The 24855-nt window shown below is 43.3% G+C and overlaps 1 protein-coding gene across 1 annotated transcript in view; it reads right to left on the reverse strand.

The window, feature by feature from the left end:
* Positions 1-1359: 1359 nt before the first annotated feature.
* INKA2 (inka box actin regulator 2) overlaps positions 1360-24855 on the reverse strand; it is a 42942-nt gene continuing 19446 nt past the window's right edge. The window contains exon 2 of the mRNA XM_069761725.1: positions 1360-3475. Within this exon, the coding sequence (XP_069617826.1) occupies positions 2480-3475 (996 nt within the window). The 3' untranslated portion in view covers positions 1360-2479. The remainder of the gene's footprint in view (positions 3476-24855) is intronic.

A 24855-nucleotide genomic window follows, 5' to 3' on the forward strand; every position in this document is an offset into this window, starting at 1 on the left:
CAACTAATGAGCAAAATAGTCATTGGATCCTTCAAGCTGGCATTAAAATTATTGTTTCATTTAGACATTAGTTTTCTTCAGTATGAGTTTGAATCATGTTTTTCTATGGGATTGCTCAAATGTTCATGCATTTTTGTTAACCAAGAGGTCCACACAAGAATATGGAAACTTGTCTGATTTTGACCTGAGTCATAGACCAAAGTCGCCAATACAAGTCTATGGGTCAGTTAAAAAATGGAACTTTGATGTCATCTGTTTTTCTCGAACTGTTTGATAGAAGAAACTTGGGAAACCTATCTTATTTCATACAAGAAAAGCTGATGAAACTCTGATGGTAAGGAATGACACTCCGATGAAGATTTGATCCAAAATATTGATGAGTCTCGGACAGTTTTTTTGTGTTCGAGAAAAATCATTGACTTCTGAATGAGCCCTTAGTGGCCCCACATCATTCTGTGTAGACAGGAGATACGCTGCCGATCATGATATTCTATATGCACGTAATGATCGTATTAGCAATCATTCTATGTGTGTAGAATTCTGTCTGCACTGTGTAAATTAGCCATTACACCCCAGCCAATTGGCTTGAATATAGCCAATCAGATGATTAAAGGTTGTCATTGGCACCTGTAAGCTGGCCATGAACTTTATGTAACTATTCGCAGATCCTTTTCAACCCCCATTATAAATTGGCAGAGTGTGCATATGGTCTGAAAAGACTAATATAATGGGAGTTAGATACTGAGAACACCCCTACATGAACAAAAGGATTAGGCATGCTGAAATTCATTATGCCCAACTCTTTTTTTCACCCAACATCAGCCATTAAGGACGAGTTGGGACACCACTATACAATTTAGATGGTCAACCGGTCTTGTCAATATTGCCTGGTTTACCTTCATTTAATGAGCATAGACATCTTTTTCTCTGATACCAAGCTAATGAAGATCCTATAAATAAACACAAGCTACCTGATACCAAAAATTGCCTTATTGGTCATATTTATTTCACTATTAAAATATTTAAAGGGAACCTGTCACCTGAATTTGGCGGGACTGGTTTTGGGTCATATGGGCGGAGTTTTCGGGTGTTTGATTCACCCTTTCCTTACCTGCTGGCTGCATGCTGGCCGAAATATTGGATTGAAGTTCATTCTCTGTCCTCCGTAGTACACGCCTGCGCAAAGTAATCTTACCTTGCGCAGGCGTGTACTATGGAAGACAGAGAATGAACTTCAATCCAATATTTCGGCCAGCATGCAGCCAGCAGGTAAGGAAAGGGTGAATCAAACACCCGAAAACTCCACCCATATGACCCAAAACCAGTCCCGCCAAATTCAGGTGACAGGTTCCCTTTAATTTTGACCAGATTTTCTTTAACATCACAAAGAATACAAAACTGTCCAGGTCAAAGGAAATGACATGGCCTAGCCCTAATGGAAAGCAGATACGTTAAAAAAGGTGACACCTTGTGAAAAATGGTGTACTGTACCATAATGAAGTGAGATGAGGGTCTTATTTTGTCTGATATGTATTTGAGCATAGAAACCTAAGGGAATTTGCAGTAGATATTACGGTAAGAGGATGATCAATCACAACATTACGAGTAAAAAATTCAAAACTTTGTTTTTGTCCATGGTACATGATCAGATGATTAGGTGTAAGTCACAAACATACATAGGAATTAGGCTTCTACCCAACATACATACATTGCATCACAAGTGCTTCTGTTTGGTAGATAGAGTGCAAGTACACAAAACAAAATGCACCTTGTATCCAGTGCTCATGCCTTGCTCCTGATGTAACACATGTCCATGCTTCCATAGGTTAAGCAATTGTATATTTAGTCATTTCAAGTTACTTTATTTCTGGAGATGCAGAGATGATACCAAGATATGATAGGCCTTGAGGTAATTACCGGACAGACCAGTCCAGTCATAGAATTAATAGGAATTTCACTTGCTTTCAGCATTGACAAAACAACAATGACCTTTCTTTTTGCTTTTAGCAATACGATATAAAAATAGATTTTCTTAAGCCATATGATGTAAGAAGATCCTGGCAGTAAAGGTTCAAGGCTTTAGGAGACATCATTTCTTATGGCTCGTATTGAGAAGTTTGGGATTAGTGTAAATAACTAGCAATTTACATTGTTCTATAATTGCACTAAAGTAATTGCTGAGGCTCATAATTGCCCGAAACCTGATTTTTCTTCAATCCATAAAGCAATGTGCAAGTCTATTTTGGGCAGATTGTCAAAAATATTTTTGTAGTAGTTCAAAGAGAAGAAGAACACAGTAGACCGATAAAAAGAGACATCTGAGTACCAAGAACCAGCTTGGCCTTCTAGATGTCTATGGTAGTTGTAATATGTGAAGCCTACAAGAGAAAAAATCAAAACCTTTGAATGAAAAAAAGGAAACAAATCAAGTAAACACAACACGAGTGATTGTTATGGATATGCATTGAAAGGTTTAATCTTAAACCCAAACGGCTGTGTTCATGTCAAACCCTGTATACGCGGAATTTCCATGTTTCTGGTCTTTCTTGGCACTTACTGCAAAGCTTTTGCTGTCACTTCTGCTTTGTTTTTCAGTTTTACTTTTAAACTCATTTGCTGATGGGAAATAAAAAACGTTTTTTGTTTTACTCGGTTTCTTGCTTCTCTTGTAGATCTGAGGTTTTTGTTCTTCAAAACTTGGCCAACCAGGTTTTTCTTTGAGCAGCTTATCTCGGTCTGGACGAACACTTCGTAAAAACTTTTTGAAAAAATTGGCTGTCAGGGAAAACTTTTTGTAAATTTCATGCGATCTGCTGATGCTTAAAAGGCTTTCACAGTTTTCTCCCTTTTTCTCCATCTCTGGTAGATCTAACCAGTTTCCAACAAGATCTGCAAAAATGTTGTCACCCAAGATAAGGGGTTGTCTGTTTCGGCTCTGTGACATAAGAGAAGATGTCCAGTCATTGGCTTCATCACATATAAAATCCTCAGAACTTCGTTCAATGTCAGAGTTAGTGTTATCATGAAGGAAATGGTTATGAAAGCTGGAAGACGTAGACTGTGAGTCACATTTTGGCCACCTGTCCACTGAAGGCAATATGGGCAAAGAGGTGTCAGTGTCTGCTATTCTTTCCGACAATACCTGATGACCTTGTTTCATGCTTGGAATGGAGACAGAGCTAACTGTGCTAACAGCCCATGACCCTCGGCTACAAGCCAACGAGCTGTTGTCTAGACTCTTTCCACCTGCCCATATATTCTCAGCCTGCTTTCTGGACTCATGCCTGACCTCCATAGCCTCGTGTACACTTTGGCAATACGGATTCACTCTCATAGTTTGAAGCCGGTTCCGCTCCCCAGAAATTTCCAGCTGCTCAAGAGCTGTCTGAACCTGGAGTAGTTTCAGTTCCTGGAGTGCACCCATCATAGAGTTCATCTGCTCCTGTAAATCTTCTCCAACTTCTCTCATTGACAGCTGCAAGCAGAAGAAAGAAGCTCGAGTTAAGAACAGATCAAACAGTTACAAATATAAAACAGAGTTTTTGGATTAAGCTATTTAGCTTCGCTGTCTACTTAGTCCATTGTAAAGATATCCTATATGTCTTATATAAAGTATCTCAATGGGAGAAGCTGTGCCGTGTGTTTAAAGGGAATTAGCTCTTTTCTACCCAATCTGAAAGCAGCCTGACGTAGGGGCATGTGTCATCTATTTTACTGTGTGATCCACTTTTGATCAAAAACTGTTTTATCTGCTAAAGGTCTACAAGCTCTCTGAATACTGATTGGCAGCTTTCTATTAACTCTGTGCATAGGCAGAAGCTGCCAATTAATGGTGGGAGTGTGGTTGGACTACCTGGCAGCAGGACAATGCTGATGAAACAATGCTTTTATTTAAAAACTACAACAAGGATCCCAGTAAGTGACACATTGCTGAAATCGGGGTCTCTGCCCCAACATTAGTCTGCTCTCAGATTAGGTAGAAGAAACCTGGTGACAAATCCCCTTTAACCCCTTACCGGCATCGGACGTACTATACCGTCCGATGCCGGCTCCCCTGCTTTGATGCAGGGCTCCGCGGTGAGCCCGCACCAAAGCCGGGACATGTCAGCTGTTTTGAACAGCTGACATGTGCCCGTAATAGGCGCGGGCAGAATCGCGATCTGCCCGCACCTATTAACTAGTTAAACGCCGCTGTCAAACGCAGACAGCGGCATTTAACTACCGCTTCCGGCCGGGCGGCCGGAAATGACATCATCGCCGACCCCCGTCACATGTCCGGGGGTCGGCGATGCGTCTCCATTGTAGCCATAGAGGTCCTTGAGACCTCTATGGTTACTGATTGCCCGTCGCTGTGAGCGCCACCCTGTGGTCGGCGCTCACAGCAAACGTGCAATTCTGCTACATAGCAGCGATCAGCAGATCGCTGCTATGTAGCAGAGCCGATCGTGCTGTGCCTGCTTCTAGCCTCCCGTGGAGGCTATTGAAGCATGGCAAAAGTTAAAAAAAAAAGTTTAAAAAAATGTGAAAAAAATAAAAAAAACATAAAAGTTTAAATCACCCCCCTTTCGCCCCAATCAAAATAAATCAATAAAAAAAATCAAATCTACGCATATTTGGTATCGCCGCGCTCAGAATTGCCCGATCTATCAAATAAAAAAAAGTATTAACCTGATCGCTAAACAGCGTAGCGGGAAAAAAACTCGAAACGCCAGAATTACGTTTTTTTGGTCGCCGCGACATTGCATTAAAATGCAATAACGGGCGATCAAAAGAACGTATCTGCACCGAAATGCTATCATTAAAAACGTCATCTCGGCACGCAAAAAATAAGCCCTCAACCGACCCCAGATCACGAAAAATGGAGACGCTACGAGTATCGGAAAATGGCGCAATTTTTTTTTTTTTAGCAAAGTTTGGATTTTTTTTTCACCACTTAGATAAAAAATAACCTAGTCATGTTTGGTGTCTATGAACTCGTAATGACCTGGAGAATCATAATGGCAGGTCATTTTTAGCATTTAGTGAACCTAGCAAAAAAGCCAAACAAAAAACCAATGTGGGATTGCACTTTTTTTGCAATTTCACCGCACTTGGAATTTTTTTCCCGTTTTCTAGTACACGACATGCTAAAACCAATGATGTCGTTCAAAAGTACAACTCGTCCTGCAAAAAATAAGCCCTCACATGGCCAAATTGACGGAAAAATAAAAAAGTTATGGCTCTGGGAAGGAGGGGAGCGAAAAACGAACACGGAAAAACGAAAAATCCCCCGGTCATGAAGGGGTTAATATTAATTGTAAGTGAAAAAAAGATCATAATAAAAACACTATTATAATTCAATGAGACTCAGGTTTTCACTTTTTAGGGTAATCCCATATTGTAATAAAATAATACTGCAATACTGAAAACATCCCTTGTCATTTCTGTATGAAGAATTTGCCAAGCACATTATATGCAGCACATTATTTGCCTTATATACTCCATTAAAACAACATTGTAAATATAAAATATACAAAGTGCATTGCGCTTCAAGTTATCTGACTGCATAACGCCAGAATATACCAGAATATACAAGGAGAGTTAAAGGGGTTGTCCTGGACTGAACAACTGATAGCAAAGATAAAGCGCAGTACTCCACAGCGACCACTAAGCCATGTATGGAGCTGTTCTGTACCGCCGCACACATCGCGTAGCTCCAGCTGCTCCCGGAGCAGTTTTCAGCTGATCAGTTTGGTGGCGGGTTTCAGATTCCCACCGATCTTATACTGATGACCTATCCAACTGTTCGGTAGTGGACAAACCCTTTTAATATTAAGAAAACAAAATGTACAAAACGATATCCTGACCTCTGTATAGCATATCAATTATATTATAACATGTGGGTATCTGTAATAATAAGCAATCTGTAATAATAGTACATATAATCACGTTTCCCCATAGCGGCCATTTCTACCTTGTAGATATTTTGCAGCACAGTACAAGGCACTGCATGTGTTTTGCATCAGTGCAATGATGTTAGCAGGCTGTCTTATGTATGGCATTACTGCAGTCTAACGCTCACACGCTCTTGTCTTCTCTCTTCTATGCCCATTTCTGATTGGATATCAGGTTTCCCGCATTGGATGGACGGACACATGATGATCAATACACCATGACAGCTGCCTGCGGTTTACTATTGAAGCCTTTCCAGCAAAGTCTTTATGTGCAGGTCTGAAACATTTCAGACGTCCTAACCCCTAATATTCTTCATTCACACGCAAAGGATCACTCACTGATGAATGGATTAACCCCTTCACTAAAGTAGCAATAACCAGCTGAATGGGAAATGACGAGGGAACTGGATGGTATCTCCAGTGTATACCATTTACGCTACTATCTTATGCCTCTTTTAGTTTACTCGGCTACATTATGATTTTTTACATATTTTTGCACAAAAAAGTCATATACTTTCCGTATATTCCAGACATCACAATGCCAACTTCTTTAGCGGTCATTTTTTGGGTCACGCTTAGGGTCTTATGATTGTGGCCTGCTTACATTCTACCCACTACCATTACATTCAGTGGATCATTATGTGCTTCTTTGTTTTAAAGGTTTTGTATTGTTTCTGTATTCAATATATTTTGACCTTTACGGTGTGCTCACCACTACTGTATTGGATTATTTCTTTGAGAACAAGGTTTCTTTTGATACATGATATAGCAGCCTGCTATATATTTTGGCGGAGCACCATTTTTCTCTTTTTTTGTGTCTAGTGCCAACCTGTAGTGTCGCGATTCACAAAACACATAGTAATAATAATGTTGTAAATGATGATGTAAAAATAGAGCATAGATTACATGGGTTGTGAACTACTAGGACAACCCCTTCTTAAACTAAATGATTGGTCCCGATAACATAATAAAGCCCATAATCACCCCTCCTGCCGGCGCCGTTCCAGCGATGTCAGCACTCACTGTCTATATATCTATGTATTCTATGTGTATATATCTATTCTATCTATTCTATTCTAACCTGAATTTCCAAGCAATACATTTTGTATATATTTTCTGAAATGAGAAATGTTCAAAATAACAAAAAAACGCATTGCTTGCAGACCTCAAATAATGCAAAAAAAAAGTTCATAATCATTTAGAAACAATAATACTAATGTTTTAACTCAGGAAGAATTCAGAAATCAATATTTTGTGGAATAACCATGATTTTTAATCACAGCTTTCATGCGTCTTGGCATGCTTCCACCAGTCTTTCACACTGCTTCTGGCGCAAAAATGTAAGCAGTTCTTCTTTGTTTGATGGCTTGTGACTATTCATCATCCTCTTGATTACATTCCAGAGGTTTTCAATGGGGTTCAGGTCTGGTAATTGGGCTGCCCATGACAGAGATTTGATGTGGTGGTCATTCATCCACACCTTGATTGACCTAGCTGTGTGGCATGGCACATTGTCCTGTTGGAAAAAACAATCCTCAGAGTTTGGGAACATTGCCTGAGCACAAGGAATTAACTGCTTTTCCAGGATAACCTTGTGTGCGGCTTGATTCATACGTCCTTCGCAAAGAACAACCTGCTTGTAACAACCCTGCCAGCATCATTGCATGGCCTTCCATTCCCCACCTGCCTATTACATCTACTCACTCGCCCTGTGCCATGCTGTGAGATCTGTCTGCCACTGACTCCATGCCATGTGCTCCTTGGCCGCTTGCTCTGTGTACACTTCCTGGCTGTGTGCATTGGGGGGCGGCACCAGCAACTCTGGATTCTTATTGAGACTGTGTGCGCCTCCCTAAGGTGCTCCTGGCCAATAGCCTTGAGGCCTCTGATACTTAAGGCATCCTCGCCCATTGGAGGATGCCTGAGCAAACTATTTCCCTCAGTTAGCACTTGCTACTGAGCTGCCAGGTCGTGTCTGTTTCCTGTCTCTGAGGGCTGCAATTGCAGGCCTTAATCTGTGTTCTGTTTCTATGTCCGTTCCTTTCTGAACTCTGGTCTATGTCCGTTCCTGCTCCTCCTTTGTCATTAGTCATTTCCCACTCTGCTGTGTGTACCTACGCCTTATCTTTCTGCTCTGTTTGACACTGTCTGTGGCTCTGCTTCTCTCTGTAACCTTGCTCTGCACTCTGTGGCTCTGCTCTGCGGCTCTGCTCAGCTCTCACTCTGCGGCTCCGCTCCTTGCGGTTCTAGGTCTCTTGCTCTGCTCTTAGCTCTGCCTTCTCCTTCCTGCTCTTTCTCCGCCTCCTGTGGTTCTGCTTTGAAACCGCTCTTGCTCTGTCTCTGTTCAGCAACTTGCCGTACAGGTCTCTACCTGTTTCCATATACTCTCCAGTCTGAACAGGTTCTTACCTGTTTTCATACACCCGCCTGTATACCAGTTCCTACCAGAATTTCAACCCTGTCTGCCTGAGTGCCAGCCGTGCCCGCCTTTCTGCCTGAGTGCCAGCCGTGCCCGTCTGTCTGCCTGTATCTCCGTCAAGCCAGTCTGCCCGTCAGGGCCTCTGCCGCACCCATCCATCAGCCAGTGTCGCAGTCGTGCCTGCCTGCCTGTGTCTCGTCCCCGGTGGGATCAGCATCCACAGTCAGACTCCACCCTGGAGTGGCACCTGGTAGCTTCCTATTGCACAAGTCTGACCTCACCATCAGAGGCTCCAGCGAACACCTAGGAAGCTACTTAGTAACGCCCATTCCAGGGAAGTTTGGTCTGTGGTCCAGTGGGGCCACACCCTCCGACGCCCGCGCCAACCAGTCTCGGCGCGAGCGTTACAGATTGCTCAGGCCATGGTCCCCGCTGAGTCCCATGAGCCGTCGCTCTCGGAGTGAAATAAATTTTTTCCTAGCCAGTATTGGCCCCCGGAAAGTTTTTATACTCAGTTGAAAGACCTGCCTACACCTACTACAGGTGGTCAATTTGTAGTCTCTGATGAGTTGTATAATTACCTTCCTTATAAAGAACTACTTCCGAAGCTTCCGCCAAGATACTATGGGGATCCGGAGGAGTGCATGGAGTTTCTGAAGCAAGGTTTGTATATTGAATCAAATGCTTCTGAATTTCCCTCCGATCGGTACAAGGTGGGATTCCTGATGTCCTACCTAGAAGGAGATGCATTGAATTGGTTTAGCCCTCTCTGGGAAGCAAGGGATCCTATCCTCTCAAACCTTGACGCCTTTCTGATGGCCTTCCTTAAAGCCTTCAAAGCGCCTGAGCCAGCTCCTCCTGCAAAGTCTTCCCTCACCGGATCCCAGAGGCGGTCCAGACGAACGAATCCTCCAAAGAAACCGCCACGTCTGACCAAGTTCGTCCAAAACCTGCCTGTTCCTCTACCTACCCCAGAAGGCTGATAAAAGTGGGCTGGCAAAGCAGCAGCCCAAATCCAGCCACAAGAAGGGAAAGTGGTATCGCTGCAGTTGCAAGGAACATCCAGACGGTCTTTGCCCTGAAGATCTAAAACTCCAAAACCCTTGGCCAGCAGGAGAGGCTGCCCTAGGTGAGAGTACTTCCTCTCCATCAAAATCAAAGACTGTGTCTCTGTTTTCCGGGAGCTTTGGCGTGGTAAAGTCACCTGCCAGACGGAGTCGGGGTATGGTCTCCATTCTACAGCTCCAGAACCCGGTGTGGGTCTTGTCTGATAATGGCCGAGCCCTGCTAAAGAGCAGTCTAGTCCTGCAAGAACAACTACAGCTCCAAGTTGGAGCCTTATACACAAAGAAGTTTGTCTTCCGTATGCTGTCTATTATGCCCATGGGTCATTCTGAGCCTAGGACTCTACCACCTGCTCTGGTCAAGAGTTCCTGCAAAATGCTTCGTTTGGATTTACCCAGTCGTGAGAAGTGTCTGGTCCCCGTGAATCAAAGACAGTCAATTATGTTGTCTTCTTCTGCTGGTCTGCTAGTCGTCGAGTCAAGGTGTGCTGACGTCACCAAAGAAGGGGAAGCGGTGACTATATTTTCACACGTCTCCAGTGACTATACCAGTAACCTGTTAGTCATCGAGTCAAAGAGTGCTGACGTCACCAAAAATGGAGAAGCAGTGACTATCTCTCCACACGTCTCTAATGACTATACCTGTAACCTGTTCATGGAAGCATCCCCGCCTTTTGGACGTTTTCTTCTGGATAACAGGCAGAAGTTGTTTCCTATGTGGGTACCTTCATTGTCCATATGGCCGGTTGGTGAGGATTCCGAAACAGAAGTTTTTTCCTCTCAGATTTCTCCTGATCCGGTGGAGTGGTTGTTCTCCACACTCAGCTTCAATGATTTTTCCTGTGTTCAGTACTCTAGAACATCTCTGCTACCTGAAAGTTTGTCTCTGGATATCGGGTGGAAGATGTATCCTGTGAGTGTTCCTTCGGCTTCCATGTGGCCGGCTGGTGAAGATATCAAGTCAGTAGCATCCCAGTCCCTGCTTCTTGTCTATCTGGAGGAAATGGTCCAGTCCATTGAGGAAGCCAACCCCATTGGGTACAAAGAGACTTCGCTTTCTGAGATTCCTGGTGAAGCTAACACTGTTGAGCACAAAGAGACTTTGTTTTCTGAGATTCCTGGTGACCCGTTTGCCTTATCCTACTTTGAAGATGCTCTGATGGCTTGGACTGAGAGTGGTCTCTTTCTTCTTCTACAGATCATTCTGGCAGGTTTGAAGAAGAGGGGGCGTAAAGGAGGGGGTACTGTAACAACCCTGCCAGCATCATTGCATGGCCTTCCATTCCCCACCTGCCTATTACATCTACTTACTTGCCCTGTGCCATGCTGTAAGATCTGTCTGCCAACAGCTCCATGCCATGTGCTCCATGGCCACTTGCTCGGTGTACACTTCCTGGCTGTGTGCATAGGGGGGGTGGCGCCAGCAACTCCGGATTCTTATTGAGACTGTGTGCACCTCCTGAAGGTGCTCCTGGCCAATAGCCTTGAGGCCTCTGATACTTAAGGCATCCTCGCCCATTGGAGGATGCCTGAGCAAACTATTTCCCTCAGTTAGCACTTGCTACTGAGCTGCCAGGTCGTGTCTGTTTCCTGTCTCTGAGGGCTGCAATTGCAGGCCTTAATCTGTGTTCTGTTTCTATGTCCGTTCCTGTCTGAACTCTGGTCTATGTCCGTTCCTGCTCCTCCTTTGTCATTAGTCATTTCCCACTCTGCTGTGTGTACCTACGCCTTATCTTTCTGCTCTGTTCGCCACTGTCTGTGGCTCTGCTTCTCTCTGTAACCTTGCTCTGCACTCTGCGGCTCTGCTCAGCTCTCGCTCTGCGGCTCCGCTCCTTGCGGTTCTAGGTCTCTTGCTCTTGGCTCCGCCTCCTGCATTTCTGCAAGTGGCTCCACCTCCAGCTCTTAGCTCTGCCTTCTCCTTCTCTGTTCTTCGCTCTGCCTTCTCTTTCTCTGCTCTTAGCTATGCCTTCTCCTTCTCTGCTCTTAGCTCTGGCTTCTCCTTCCTGCTCTTTCTCCGCCTCCTGTGGTTCTGCTTTGCATTCGCTCTTGCTCTATCTCTGTTCAGCAACTTGCCGTACAGGTCTCTACCTGTTTCCATATACTCTCCAGTCTGAACAGGTTCTTACCTGTTTTCATACACCCGCCTGTATACCAGTTCCTACCAGAGTTTCAACCCTGTCTGCCTGAGTGCCAGCCGTGCCCTCCTTTCTGCCTGAGTGCCAGCCATGCCCATCTGTCTGCCTGTATCTCTATCAAGCCAGTCTGTCCGTCAGGGCCTCTGCCATACCCATCCGTCAGCCAGTGTCACAGTCGTGCCTGCCTGCCTGTGTCTCATCCCCGGTGGGATCAGCATCCACAGTCAGACTCCACCCTGGAGTGGCACCTGGTAGCTTCCTATTGCACAAGTCTGACCTCACCATCAGAGGCTCCAGCGAACACCTAGGATGCTACTTAGTTACGACCCTTCCAGGGAAGTTTGGTCTGTGGTCCAGTGGGGCCACACCCTCAGACACCCGCGCCAACCAGTCTCGGCGCGAGCGTTACACTGCCCAATTCCAGCCTTGCTGAAGCATCCCCAGCATATCACTGATCCTCCACCAAACTTGACAGTGGGTGCAAGACACTGTGGCTTGTACGTCTCTCCAGGTCTCCGTCTAACCATTAGATGACCAGGTGTTTGGCAAAGCTGAAAATTAGACTCATCAGAGAAGATTACCTTACTCCAGTTCTCTATGGTTCAATTTTTATGGTCATTGGCAAACTTCAGCCTGGCTCTCCTTTTTTTCTCATTGATGAAAGACTTTTTTCTATCTTTACATGACTTGATCCCTGCCTCTAGGAGCCTGTTACGAACTGTTCTTGCCATGCACTTCACCCCAGCTGCCATTTATTTTGTAGGTCACTTGATGTCATCCTGTGGTTGCTGAGTGACATTCGAATAAGATGACGGTCATCTCGGTCAGTGCAGAGTCGCTTTCGCCCTCTGCCGGTCTGTAGCTTTGTTGTTCCCAATGTCTGCTGCTTCACCTTGTTGTAATGGACTGCCATCTTAGAAATTTTAAGGATGGAGGCAACATGACGCTCATTGTGTCCCTCTGCTAGTAATGCCAGAATTGAGCCCTTCTTTTCCTCACTCAAGACTCTTCTTTTCAACTCCTTTGGCATGGTTAAGTTATTTTTTCATTCCTATTACTTTTGGGATATTACTAGCCCTTATTTTGCCATCCAGCTTGTCCGATTGCAAGAGGATTGTGAACACCACAGCAGGGTTTTTTATACTTTACTTCATTAACTAAGATTTGGTTGAGGTGATCACCTAATCAGAAGCACATTAAGTAGAATGAGGTGGAATTCAACTGACACTGGAATGGAATGGCTGTCAGACATGTAGAGAAGCTGATTTTTATAAAACTGTGCAGTGGTCTCGCTTTTCTTGGATATTCTGCGAGTGTTGACAAGTATGATCTTATAGCTTCTCCACACTTCTGTAAATTGATTTTATTTAGTAGACATATTTACTGAGAAAATGTGTATCTGATCTCTATGTTGGAATACGGAAAAAGTTTTCTTTGGGGAACATTTTCTTGCTTTCTCCTACCAGGATCCAATCCCATTTTTGGCATCAAATATTGAGGTTCTTATGGAGCAATGATATGAAGTTATGAAAAGGCCCCAAGCCCCATGTGGTTAAGTGGGATCAAGCCCAAAATTGCAGATTTTGAGTAAATTTTATCTTATATTCTCTGTTACACCAAACATGCCTTTTGTATACTGATGCTACAAGATTTACATAAAAACGTAACATAGCAGTAATTCTTTAAATTACACATTTAGACAGGAAAATAATCTATTAGATAAAAGGTCTATATTTATTTTTAGCATAGAGGATTAGTTGTTTTATTAGGGTGTTTTTTTAATATCATTTTTATTTGGTAATATGATATTAGGTTAAATATGATATTATATACAACAAAATGTAATGTTATCTATAGCATAATATAATATATGTAAAGCAAACTATGATTGTATTTTTTCTATTTCTTGACTATTTTCTTTGCAGTCAGAGATTTGCATATTTTGTCCCTTCAATGCATTAGACAGAAAATAATAGATTCTCACATATGAAATAAGTCATTAATCCCTGGGAAGAAAATCTGATCTGCAAGTGTTGATCTGTCAATCTGCGTTGACATGAGAGATATGTACAGACCAGCTTATCTCCCTCGGGAACAATTTGGTAGACTTTTGGAGTGCATTTTAATGAGAGAGTGAGAGAAGAAGGAATGGGAGAAAGTGTTGTGTTGGACTGTTCTATACAACCAACTGGGAGTCTATGTAATATACAGACCAAAAATCATATGGCTAAATTGAGGGGACATTCATCATATCAAATGCACCAGAAAGCGGCGTGATGGGTAACAAAAAGGGGACAACGATGAGCACCGTTTCTAATCTTGTTTTGGTGTGCCTAAACATTTTATAAGGGTTATTTAAAAAAGATCATGGATTTACTGTACTAATGGCTTTCTAAGACGATGCACCGTATGTGATATCCTACAAGTTGCATCACGCTTCTCTTTCCTCCATTACAAATACAGTTATGCTTGCCCTTCTAATATGTAGATGCTTGCCATTTGCAATGTATGACTTGTCTTTTAAACACCTTGAATTTTAAACATACAGTATATCATCAAAAGAGAAGGAACTAATACAAAGTTTTAATAAGGTAGGGTGAGTGGTAAGGGTTTCTAGGACTTGGATATTGATGGCCTATCATTAAGAGAGACCAACAATTTTTTATTGGTGAAGATCTGGACCCATCCGATCAGAAGAATGAAGGTGCCACCATGTTCTAGAGAATATTCCATCCACTAATTATTACAAAGCGCATTAAGCCTCGGTACCCGCCATGGCTGTCCATAATGACGAGCTGTTCTGTATGTTTAAAGAATAAAGAGCATGAGCATCACAACCGCTTTATACTGGTGTTCATTGGGATTCCAGAGGTTAGACCTCCACAAACAAACATAAAAAGCCTATTTTAATGATCTATCCTGATATGTTATTAATATCTAATCGGTGGGGATGCAACAGCCAGCACCACCGCTGATCAGCTGCTCATGTGCTCAGTTGCTGATCTGTCCCCCTATTCGAATCAATGAGGGGCAAAATGTCAATGGAGGTTTATAATTTTCAGTAGTAAGGCTTGCTTTTGATTTGTGAGCAGTGATAGCCAAAGATGGGCAACACAATAAACAGACCTTCATCTAGGAATATCAAACTGGTCTTACTACTGGGATTATGGTGTGGGGTGGCATAATGCAAGGCAGCTGGACTCTTTTAGTCTTCATTCCAGTTACACTAAGAGCTTGGCATTACATGGATTTTGTGGTACAACCAGCGGTATGGCCATTTCTCCAAACTGTCTCATGAGCTAATTGTCAACACAACAAGGCCAGGCTGCATGTTGCTTGTGCTACTATAAGCAGCCTGCATGGCCTAAACGTGTTACCATGACCTGCAACGTCTCCAGACATGTTTGTCTTTGAGCCCATCTGGAAACCATTGGTCGATAATTGCAAAGGGAGCTGCCAGCAGCGGATCTAGATGATTTGTGTGACCAAGTGCATTTAGCATGGTGGTCAGAAGTAACAGTCTTCGTAGGGTGCTAATACATGCATTGGCCTATCTGCTACAAAGGAACAAACCAAAATTATGGATTCCACATGGTAAATAGGAGGCCCAGTTATCTTATTAATGATTTTGAATTGGGGCCCATAAGTTACATTTACGCTTGTTTGTGCTGAGTTTTGTCTCTTTTCAAGACATACAGCATTTTGGCAAACATGCCTACCTCATAAAATGCATAGCTGTAGTTTCTCTACAACTTTTGGTTTAGGTCATAATTATACATCATAAAGACATTGACCCTGATTGACCAAGACCGGACATTTTCTCACCCGTGTTGATGAGGGGGCATGGTGGAGTAAGGAGCACCTGACTTATGAAGAGGTGCACGCTTCTTCATGAATCAGGAGCATTGAAAGAGTGACGCCATCAAAGCGCCATGCCAGAAATCTTACCCTAGTCTTTGACTGGAGTAAGCTTTGTGGTGTAAGAAACATCAGCACTTGTCATGAAATAGAGAAGCTGTGGCATCACACCCCTGCTGCACCTCCATCACTGGTGTGAAAATGGCGAGTGACGGCTTAGTCATGCATTACTGATTTAGCTTTTTGTTGGATGCTCCACGAGTGTTGACAACTATGGTCTTATTGCTTCTCTATACTTTGGTAAACTGATGTGTGGGGATTTCTGCAGGTTCATTCTCAATACTGAATAAATTATAAATTGAGATGTTTTTAAAATAGTATTACCTTTTTTTTATTATTTGCATACCATTATCATGAACATGTCTATTGAGCCCGTGATTGCCACAACTCCATGACTTTTCCTTCTTGGTAATGCAATTTTAATGTTTAGGAATGTTTCGGAAAGCATTTTAACATCCTATTTTGTTAGGAAACCCGGCCCTCCCATGGAAGCAGGAGGAGATGTAAGGCAACTTTCACACTAGCGTCAGTACGGGGCCGTCACCATGCGTCGGCCCGACGTACCGACGCAAACTGTGAAAAAAATCAACAACGGGGGCAGCGGATACAGTTTTACAATGCATCCGCTGCCCCATTGTAAGGTCTGGGGAGGAGGGGGCGGAGTTCCAGCCACGCATGCACGGTCGGAAATGGCGACGATGCGATGTGTGGTGATACGTCACAATGCGTCGCTAATGAAAGTCTATGGAGAAAATATGCATCCTGCGGGCAACTTTGCAGGATGCGTTTTTACTCCAAAACGACACATTGCGACGTACGTCAAAAAACACTAGTGTGAAAGTAGCCTAAGGGGCTTGTGCCTCACTGAATTAGTTGCTAATCTCCATTTTATTCTTGCTGGGTGATGAAAGTAGCACAGCCGATCTTACTTCTAAGCTGCAAATAATGCAATTAAAGAGACATGAGCATTCAGCCACATTCCTCAGTGAGGTGCTAAATTAACTTTTGAAGTCTTAAGATGACTTGAAGGTCAAACAGATCAATATTCTCCTTTATCAATGGAATGTTCTTATTCAGAGGCTCTCCAGCATGTAAACAATGACACTATGGCTGCATCTACCTATTATTATTATTTATTATTATTATATCGCCATTTATTCCATTGCGCTTTACATGTGAGGAGGGGTGTACATAATAAAAACAGGTACAGTAATCTTGAACAATACAAGTCACAACTGGTACAGTAGGAGAGAGGACCCTGCCCACGAGGGCTCACAATCTACAAGGGATGGGTGAGGATAGAGTAGGTAAGGATAGAGCTGGTCGTGCAGTGGTTTGGTCGATCGATGGTTACTGCAGGTTGTAGGTATGCCGGAAGAGATTAGGTCTTCAGGTTCTTTTTGATGTTTTCGATGGTAGGTGAGAGTCTGATATGTTGTGGTAGAGAGTTCCAGAATAGGGGTGATGCGCGAGAGAAATCTTGTATGCCATTGTGGGAAGAGGAGATAAGAGGGGAGTAGAGAAGGAGATCTTGTGAGGATCGGAGGTTGCGTGCAGGAAAGTACCGGGAGACGAGGTCACAGATGTATGGAGGAGACAGGTTGTGGATGGCTTTGTATGTCATGGTTAGGCTTTTGTACTGGAGTCTCTGGGTAATGGGGAGCCAGTGAGGGGAGTGACAGAGGGGAGAGGCCAGGGAATAGCTAGGGGGACAGGTGGATTAGTCGGGCAGCAGAGTTTAGAATAGATTGGAGGGGTGCGAGAGTGTTTGAGGGGAGGCCACAGAGCAGGAGGTTACAGTAGTCAAGGCGGGATATGATGAGGGCATGGACTAGGGTTTTTGCAGATTCTTGGTTTAGGAATGTACGGATCCGTGAAATATTTTTGAGTTGAAGGCAGCAGAAAGTGCAAAGGGCTTGGATATGCGGTTTGAAGGAGAGATCAGTGTCAAGGATTACCCCGAGACATCGAGCTTGTGGGACTGGGGAGAGTGGGCAGCCATTTACTGTAATGGATAGGTTCGTTGGGGGGGGTCAGGTGAGATGGGAGAAAGACAATGAATTCTGTTTTCTCCTTGTTAAGTTTTAAAAATCTAGCGGAGAAGAAGGATGAGATAGCGGATAGACATTGAGGGATTCTGGTTAGTAGGGTGGTGATATCTGGCCTAGAGATGTAGATCTGTGTGTCATCAGCATAGAGATGATACTGAAAACTGTGAGATTCTATGAGCTGTCCCAGGCCAAAAGTGTAAATGGAGAAGAGCAGGGGCCCTAGCACTGAACCTTGTGGGACTCCGACAGATAGGGGGCGAGGTGAGGAGGTGGTGTGTGAATGGGAGATGCTGAATGTTCGGTGAGTTAGGTATGACGAGATCCAGGATAGGGCCAAGTCTGTGATGCCAAGGGATGAGAGGGTCCGTAGTAATAGGGAATGGTCCACTGTGTCAAAGGCAGAGGACAGGTCCAGGAGGAGGAGGATAGAGTAGTGTCGCTTGCTCTTGGCGGTTAATAGGTCATTGTTGACCTTAGTTAGGGCAGTTCCAGTGGAGTGGTGTGACCGGAAGCCTGATTGTAAGCGGTTGAAGAGGGAGCAGGAAGATAGGTGGGAGGACAGTTCAAGATGGACTTGTTGTTCCAGTAGTTTTGAGGCATAGGGGGGAAGTGATATAGGGCGATAGCTAGATACAGAGGATGGGTCAAGAGAGGGCTTTTTGAGGATAGGTGTGATTGAGGCATGTTTTAAAGCTTGAGGGGAAAACACCAGTTGTTAGTGATAGGTTGAAGAGATGGGTTAGAGTTGGGATGAAGTCTGTGGCGAGATTTGGGATGAAGTGGGAAGGGATCGGGTCAAGTGTACAGGTGGTGAGATGCGATCTTGAGAGTAGAGTGGAGAGTCGATCTTCTGTAATGGTGGAGAAGTTGGTTTTGGAGGTGGAGGGCTGGGTAGTTGGGAGGAAGGGCTTTAGTTGTCCACTAAAACTGTCTCTGATGTTCTCAATCTTCTGCTTGAAAAATGAGGAAAAGTCTTCAGCTGAGATGAGTGGGGAGGGAGGAGGTGCTGGGGGATGGAGGAGAGAGTTGAAGGTTTTGAATAACTGTTTTGGGTTGTGAGACAGGGAGGATATGAGAGATGAGATGAGGTTTGTTTAGCTGTGGTGAGTGTGGTCTTGAAAGTAGTGAAGGACTGTTTGAATGCGATAATGTGCTCGTTGGAGTGGGATTTTTTCCATCTCCGCTATGCAGCCCTGGAAGCTCGCCTTAGTTCTTTGGTCAGGCTGGTGTGCCAAGGCTGTCTGTTGATTTTGCGAGCTTTGGTGTGTGTGAGAGGGGCAAGAGATTCCAAAGCTGCAGCTATTGTGGTGTTACATAGAGCGGCAGCGTCACCGCATTGTGAAGGGAATTTATGTCTGTGAGAGGGAGGAGGGATTCAGAGAGTGAATGTAGATCAAGGTGTTTAAGATTTCTGTGAGGGTGTGCAACTTTGTGGGGTGGGGATTGTAGACAAGGAGTGGAGAGGGAAGAGAATGTGAGTAGATTGTGGTCAGAAAGAGGAAGAGGTGAGTTAGAGAGGTTAGATTACCTATGGACTGTTTACTCTATTCATATAAAGCCTGCCATACACATGAGATGGCTGTTGGTTGAACGATGCGTTGGCCAACATTTCAATGAATAGACTCTTGGTGGAGGCTCATCTCCAGGAGAACAAAAGGATCGTCAGTCTGAAATCGGCATGCTGGATCAATATCTCCCCTGACAATAAATTGTTCGGGGCATTCATACAAATTAGAGTGTCGGCCGGACCCATCGACATAGGCAGGTTCAGCCTTTAGATTGACATGACAAACTCTGGTTTCACTGATCTGCTCCTTCATGTGGTTAACACATGACTATTGGTAACACTGGTATTACATGACTATTGGTAACACTCGCTCATTGCGATGATGGACATTAGTCCATGGAGGAAATAAAAGATTAGATATTAGATTAATCTATTTCCTCTGTCCAAGTGACCGTAATGCTGACAGTCATTATCCTGTGTGTTCCGATTAAGACACAACCAGACAGCTTAACCCACTGCTGGCTAAACTATTCCAATATTAACGTATTGGTAAGATGAGGGTATAAGAAAGTATAACATAGTAATGTGAATGTACAGAAACATCAAACATTGATTTTTTATGATAATTTGGTAGAATAAAAGGTTTAGCTCTGGCGTGTAATCTGTTTATGCACAGTCCTAGAACTGTTTGGGTGACAAAAGTGCACATACACAAAGTAGCATCGTCTGGTAAGGGTAGTGAAAGGCGGGAGGATGCGCTCACTTGGTGGTGTTGTGTGAAGGCACAACGCCTGTAGACGCATGTAACTGCTGCTGCGGCCCCATAGCTGGAAGAGGAAAACTTTCATTTCATGTTGAATGGTCTGTGCTATGGTCAATGAGGAGCCTTTTGTGTTCCAACGCATTTTGGCACCATACTGGCACCTTTCTCAAGTTAAAAAAAATTAAAACTGTTTAAACCCTGCTGTTACAGCATTATGCACACTTAATAATAATTTTATTTCTATAGCGACGACAAATTCCGCAGCACTTTACATTTTAGAGGGGACTTCTACATACAATAGACATTACAGCATAACAATAAACACATAGATCAAAACAGATACCAAGAGGAATGAGAGCCCTGCTCGCAAGCTTACAACCTTGTTTTTTTACCGTAAGAAGTCGGTTTGGCCCTGAACCGCGTTGGAACATTTGGAACCATTTTGGAACACAAAAGGCTTCTTATTTACCGCACATGTTATATTGTCCTCCTTTACTATACACAGTTTTAGGAACTACATTGTTATTTTAGAGTCAGAAATCTTCTCTACCTAGAGAAAAGCTCGAATATGGAAAACCTGCTATATGTTGTGTATACTGTACATTGGAGACACACTTTCCTCAGCCTGTATATATACATTGGAGACACTTTCCTCAGCCCTTATGTATACATTGGAGACACACTTTCCTCAGCCTGTATATATACATTGGAGACACACTTTCCTCAGCCTGTATGTATACATTGGAGACACACTTTCCTCAGCCTGTATATATACATTGGAGACACACGTTCCTCAGCCTGTATGTATACATTGGAGACACACTTTCCTCAGCCTGTATATATACATTGGAGACACACTTTCCTCAGCCTGTATATATACATTGGAGACACACTTTCCTCAGCCTGTATGTATACATTGGAGACACACTTTCCTCAGCCTGTATGTATACATTGGAGACACACTTTCCTCAGCCTGTATATATACATTGGAGACACACTTTCCTCAGCCTGTATATATACATTGGAGACACACTTTCCTCAGCCTGTATGTATACATTGGAGACACACTTTCCTCAGCCTGTATATATACATTGGAGACACACGTTCCTCAGCCTGTATATATACATTGGAGACACACTTTCCTCAGCCTGTATGTATACATTGGAGACACACGTTCCTCAGCCTGTATATATACATTGGAGACACACGTTCCTCAGCCTGTATAAATACATTGGAGACACACTTTCCTCAGCCTGTATGTATACATTGGAGACACACGTTCCTCAGCCTGTATGTATACATTGGAGACACACTTTCCTCAGCCTGTATGTATACATTGGAGACACACTTTCCTCAGCCTGTATGTATACATTGGAGACACACTTTCCTCAGCCTGTATATATACATTGGAGACACACTTTCCTCAGCCTGTATATATACATTGGAGACACACTTTCCTCAGCCTGTATATATAAATTGGAGACACACTTTCCTCAGCCTGTGGGTATGACATCCAATTCACCATGATTCAAGTACATTCAATTCCCTTTTGTTGTGCTGATCATAGACAACACGGCATTTTAATAAAATTCATACTGAGTGGTCACAATGTCAAAGCACTTTACAATATGCTCTATGTGAACATCATAAAGTATGGACTATGGGGGGGAGCCGCTGCAGGTAACCCTAAACTATAGTTTAGTCAAATCTGATGTTTCCCATTCAAAATCAAATCAGTATATACTAGATATTGATTTCTTAATTTCCCACTTTCTTAAAAGATTTGTCCACCTCTGAAGACCTATTTCATTTATCCACCTTTTTCTGAGCTCTTCTCTTTATGACCACAGACCACATGAAGGTTAAATGTGCAGAGTAACATAGTCCCAAAACAATCCAAATGGTGCAAGATTTTTTATCAAAACAAACTGCCAAAATGCATTTTAGCCTCAAATATAATTTGAAAGGGTGCATCAAATGGCAACTTGTACCATGGTAGAGACTATAACATTGAGGAGAATACTCATTTTTTTTACATTTGCTATAAAAAAAAGATATCCACGGCTTTCAAATAAGAAAACCGAAGCACAGAACAGGTTAACTAGGTTTGACAGGCTGTGATGAGCTGGACTTCAGTGGCAGCAAGCCAGCGCTAATACCCACTCATCAAAAGCTCAGCGTGTGCTGCCACTTCATTAGCCCCTCGCCTCCCTCCTGTCATGAGGCTAAGTAGGGAGCTGAGATCTGATTGGCGCAGTTAGGAACCTGTAACCATATGTCAACTGGTCGCGACCCGGGAACCGCTGCTAGTAATGATGCATTAAGTTTTTGCTGGCGAGCTCAGGAGGAAGTCTTCGCTGAAATAGATACTAACCCTATGCCCCACTACCCAGCGGGTTCTCTGCATTATGTACTGCTAAGAATGGCACAGGCTATTTATAAGGAATCCAGATAAATCAGCTCTCTAGGTGGCAGGACTTAACGCTTTCACTATTCTCTTATGGTAAATTGGAACCACCATACATGGCTTTTCAGTTGAGTGCACAAGTTATATAGGTCTGAGGGTTATATTCTTACATTAGTAAAGGGGTGTCAACTACTATTAATGGAATATGCAACCTCATCTAAGAGCAACATAATGTAGGGGCAGATACCCTTATTTCAGTAATGTGTCACTTACTGGGCTGCTTGCTGTCATTTTGATGAAATCTATGTTTTCTCTCTTGCATATCTGAATGATGCGCTCTATATAGCTCCGCCCACACCAGTGATTGGCAGTTTTCTGCCCATGTACAGTGTACACAGCTGCCTATCAGTGGTGGGGGCGGGGCTATACAGAGCTCATGAACATACTTGACTACCTAGCGCAGGGCTACTAGTCCTCTAGTGATAATCTCCTATTGATAAAACAGTGACTTTATCAAAACTACACTAAGCAGCCCAGTAAGTGACAGATCACTGGAATCAGGGTGTCTGCTCATACATTATGCTGCTCTCAGATTAGACGGGAAAAACTTGGGGACAGATTCCCTTTAAACATTTTAAAATCAGATCCACTGCAGTGTTAAAATTAAAAAAAAAGTTGCCCACTGGACCCTCATTGCTTCTCTGCACTGTGCTGCTGTCAGTTATCCCTCAGTGGTCTTCTGGCTTCCACTTCTGGTGGGGGGTGCCTTGTGATCACTGCAGCAATTTAGCACTACTTGGGCCTATATTTAACATTTTTAATAGTAGTGGACAATCTCTTTAAAGGGAACCTGTCATGTAAAATAACACTATTAACCTGTGAATATGGGATTAATCTGCAGTTTAATAGTGCCCTAACACTGTGTGACGCTTCCACTGAGAGCCTGGCTGTCAGGAATAAATTAACTTTATTCCCCTCTGGCAGTGTTCGGTTTCCAGTCATAGGAGTGGCGCCAGCACAATTTCTCTGTGTATAGAGAGGGCTGGCTGTAATCGTGCCCCTGGCACTGACTGACAGCGGAGTTAGCGTTAAGCAATCAATCAGTGCCAGGGCTGCGGTTACAGCCACCACTCTCTATACACAGAGTGGTGACTAAAACCATGCCGGCACCACCCACAAGACTTGAAGCCAAAAGCTGCTGGAGGGGAATACATTTCATTCCTCCTGGCAGCGGGGCTGTCCGTGCAGGTGTCGCACGGTGTCAGAATGCTACCTGCCGATTGACCTCACATCTGCAGGTTAATAGCGTTATTGTACATGACAGATTAACTTTAAAAGGGTATCTGGAAGCAGATTTTACAATATTTTATTAAATAGATCTATTTGACCTGGTGAGGCTGTTGTGATTACTTTTGAAATTCAGAATAACTGCTTGAATTCCTTACCAGAGATTATTTAAGCTTAGTCATCAGTTAAAGGCGTATTCACACAAATTATTTTTTGCAAAGCAGATAACTAATTGTTAATATAAAGTCTGAGATCAACATAATGTTTCTTTCTTGTGCCTTTCGTCTTTAATTTCTGTCTGGCCCTCTGTGAATCTCCAGCTCTGGTTGTCATACTCCCACCGATTCGCTACTGATGACCTATCCTGTAGATAGGTCATCAATTACCCATGCCTAGACAACCCATTTAAAGCTAACTTAAGTGTGGAATTCACTTTTGTTCTGGACACTGTATAACCCTGTACGCAACTCTGCCAGACTGATGTTATCTTCTGCTATATACATCTGTAAAGATCCCTGTGTGTCATTGCTTTATTTTTGTGCTAACTGGCTACCAGCAAAGATCAATTGCCCTGCATTCCGTTCTTCAGTAACTTCATAATGTAGCTTGTAATAACCAGGCAGTGCAGACTTTAGACACAAAAATGCTGCTCCATTGATGCATGTGGCACACGATTACCTTTGCCATAAGCATCAACAGAGCAGCACTTTTTCACATCACTGATCACTCAGCTGCAGGCACCAAACACAGCTCAGCCCTGCTAACGTATCAAGTCTGCATTGCCTAGATTACAAGCTTTGTTTTGAAGGCTGAGCAAAGTGCAGGACAGTTTGAGTTTTGTTCTGCTTGAAATCAACTAACAAAGCAACAATGCATAAACACACAGAAAGTTATACTGATGAAGATGGTTAGAAAATAAAAATTGGCCAGACAGAATTATGTACAGGATCATATAGTGCACAACTGAAGAGAGTGTATTCTAAAGGTAGACTACACTCTGGAGGCAGAGCAGCCCTATTCTGTACAGAAGTTGGCTAAGTTAGACTGCAGTGTGCTTGGTCAACCAGGAGCAGTGGAACTATACCACCATAGATCCAATGGCATCTGGAGGGTAAAGAGAGCCTTTAGGACCCGTGCAAAATGGGACAATTGCTACAACTAAATATGTGTATTATTATCAGACCACATTGTGACGTTGAGACTAACCCTTTAAAATATTTGTATGTCTGTGTGTCTATGGGTTGTTTCTGAACTGCAATACCACACAGCCATGCATAAAGCCCTAGTAGAATTCTTTTTCTCATCCCCTTTAAATCTTGAGTGATTTCTACAGAAATGTTGCAAATTACATTTTTATATCTAATTTATGAA

The sequence above is a fragment of the Ranitomeya imitator genome, chromosome 3 (assembly GCF_032444005.1).
Source record: "Ranitomeya imitator isolate aRanImi1 chromosome 3, aRanImi1.pri, whole genome shotgun sequence".
Taxonomy (NCBI): domain Eukaryota; kingdom Metazoa; phylum Chordata; class Amphibia; order Anura; family Dendrobatidae; genus Ranitomeya; species Ranitomeya imitator.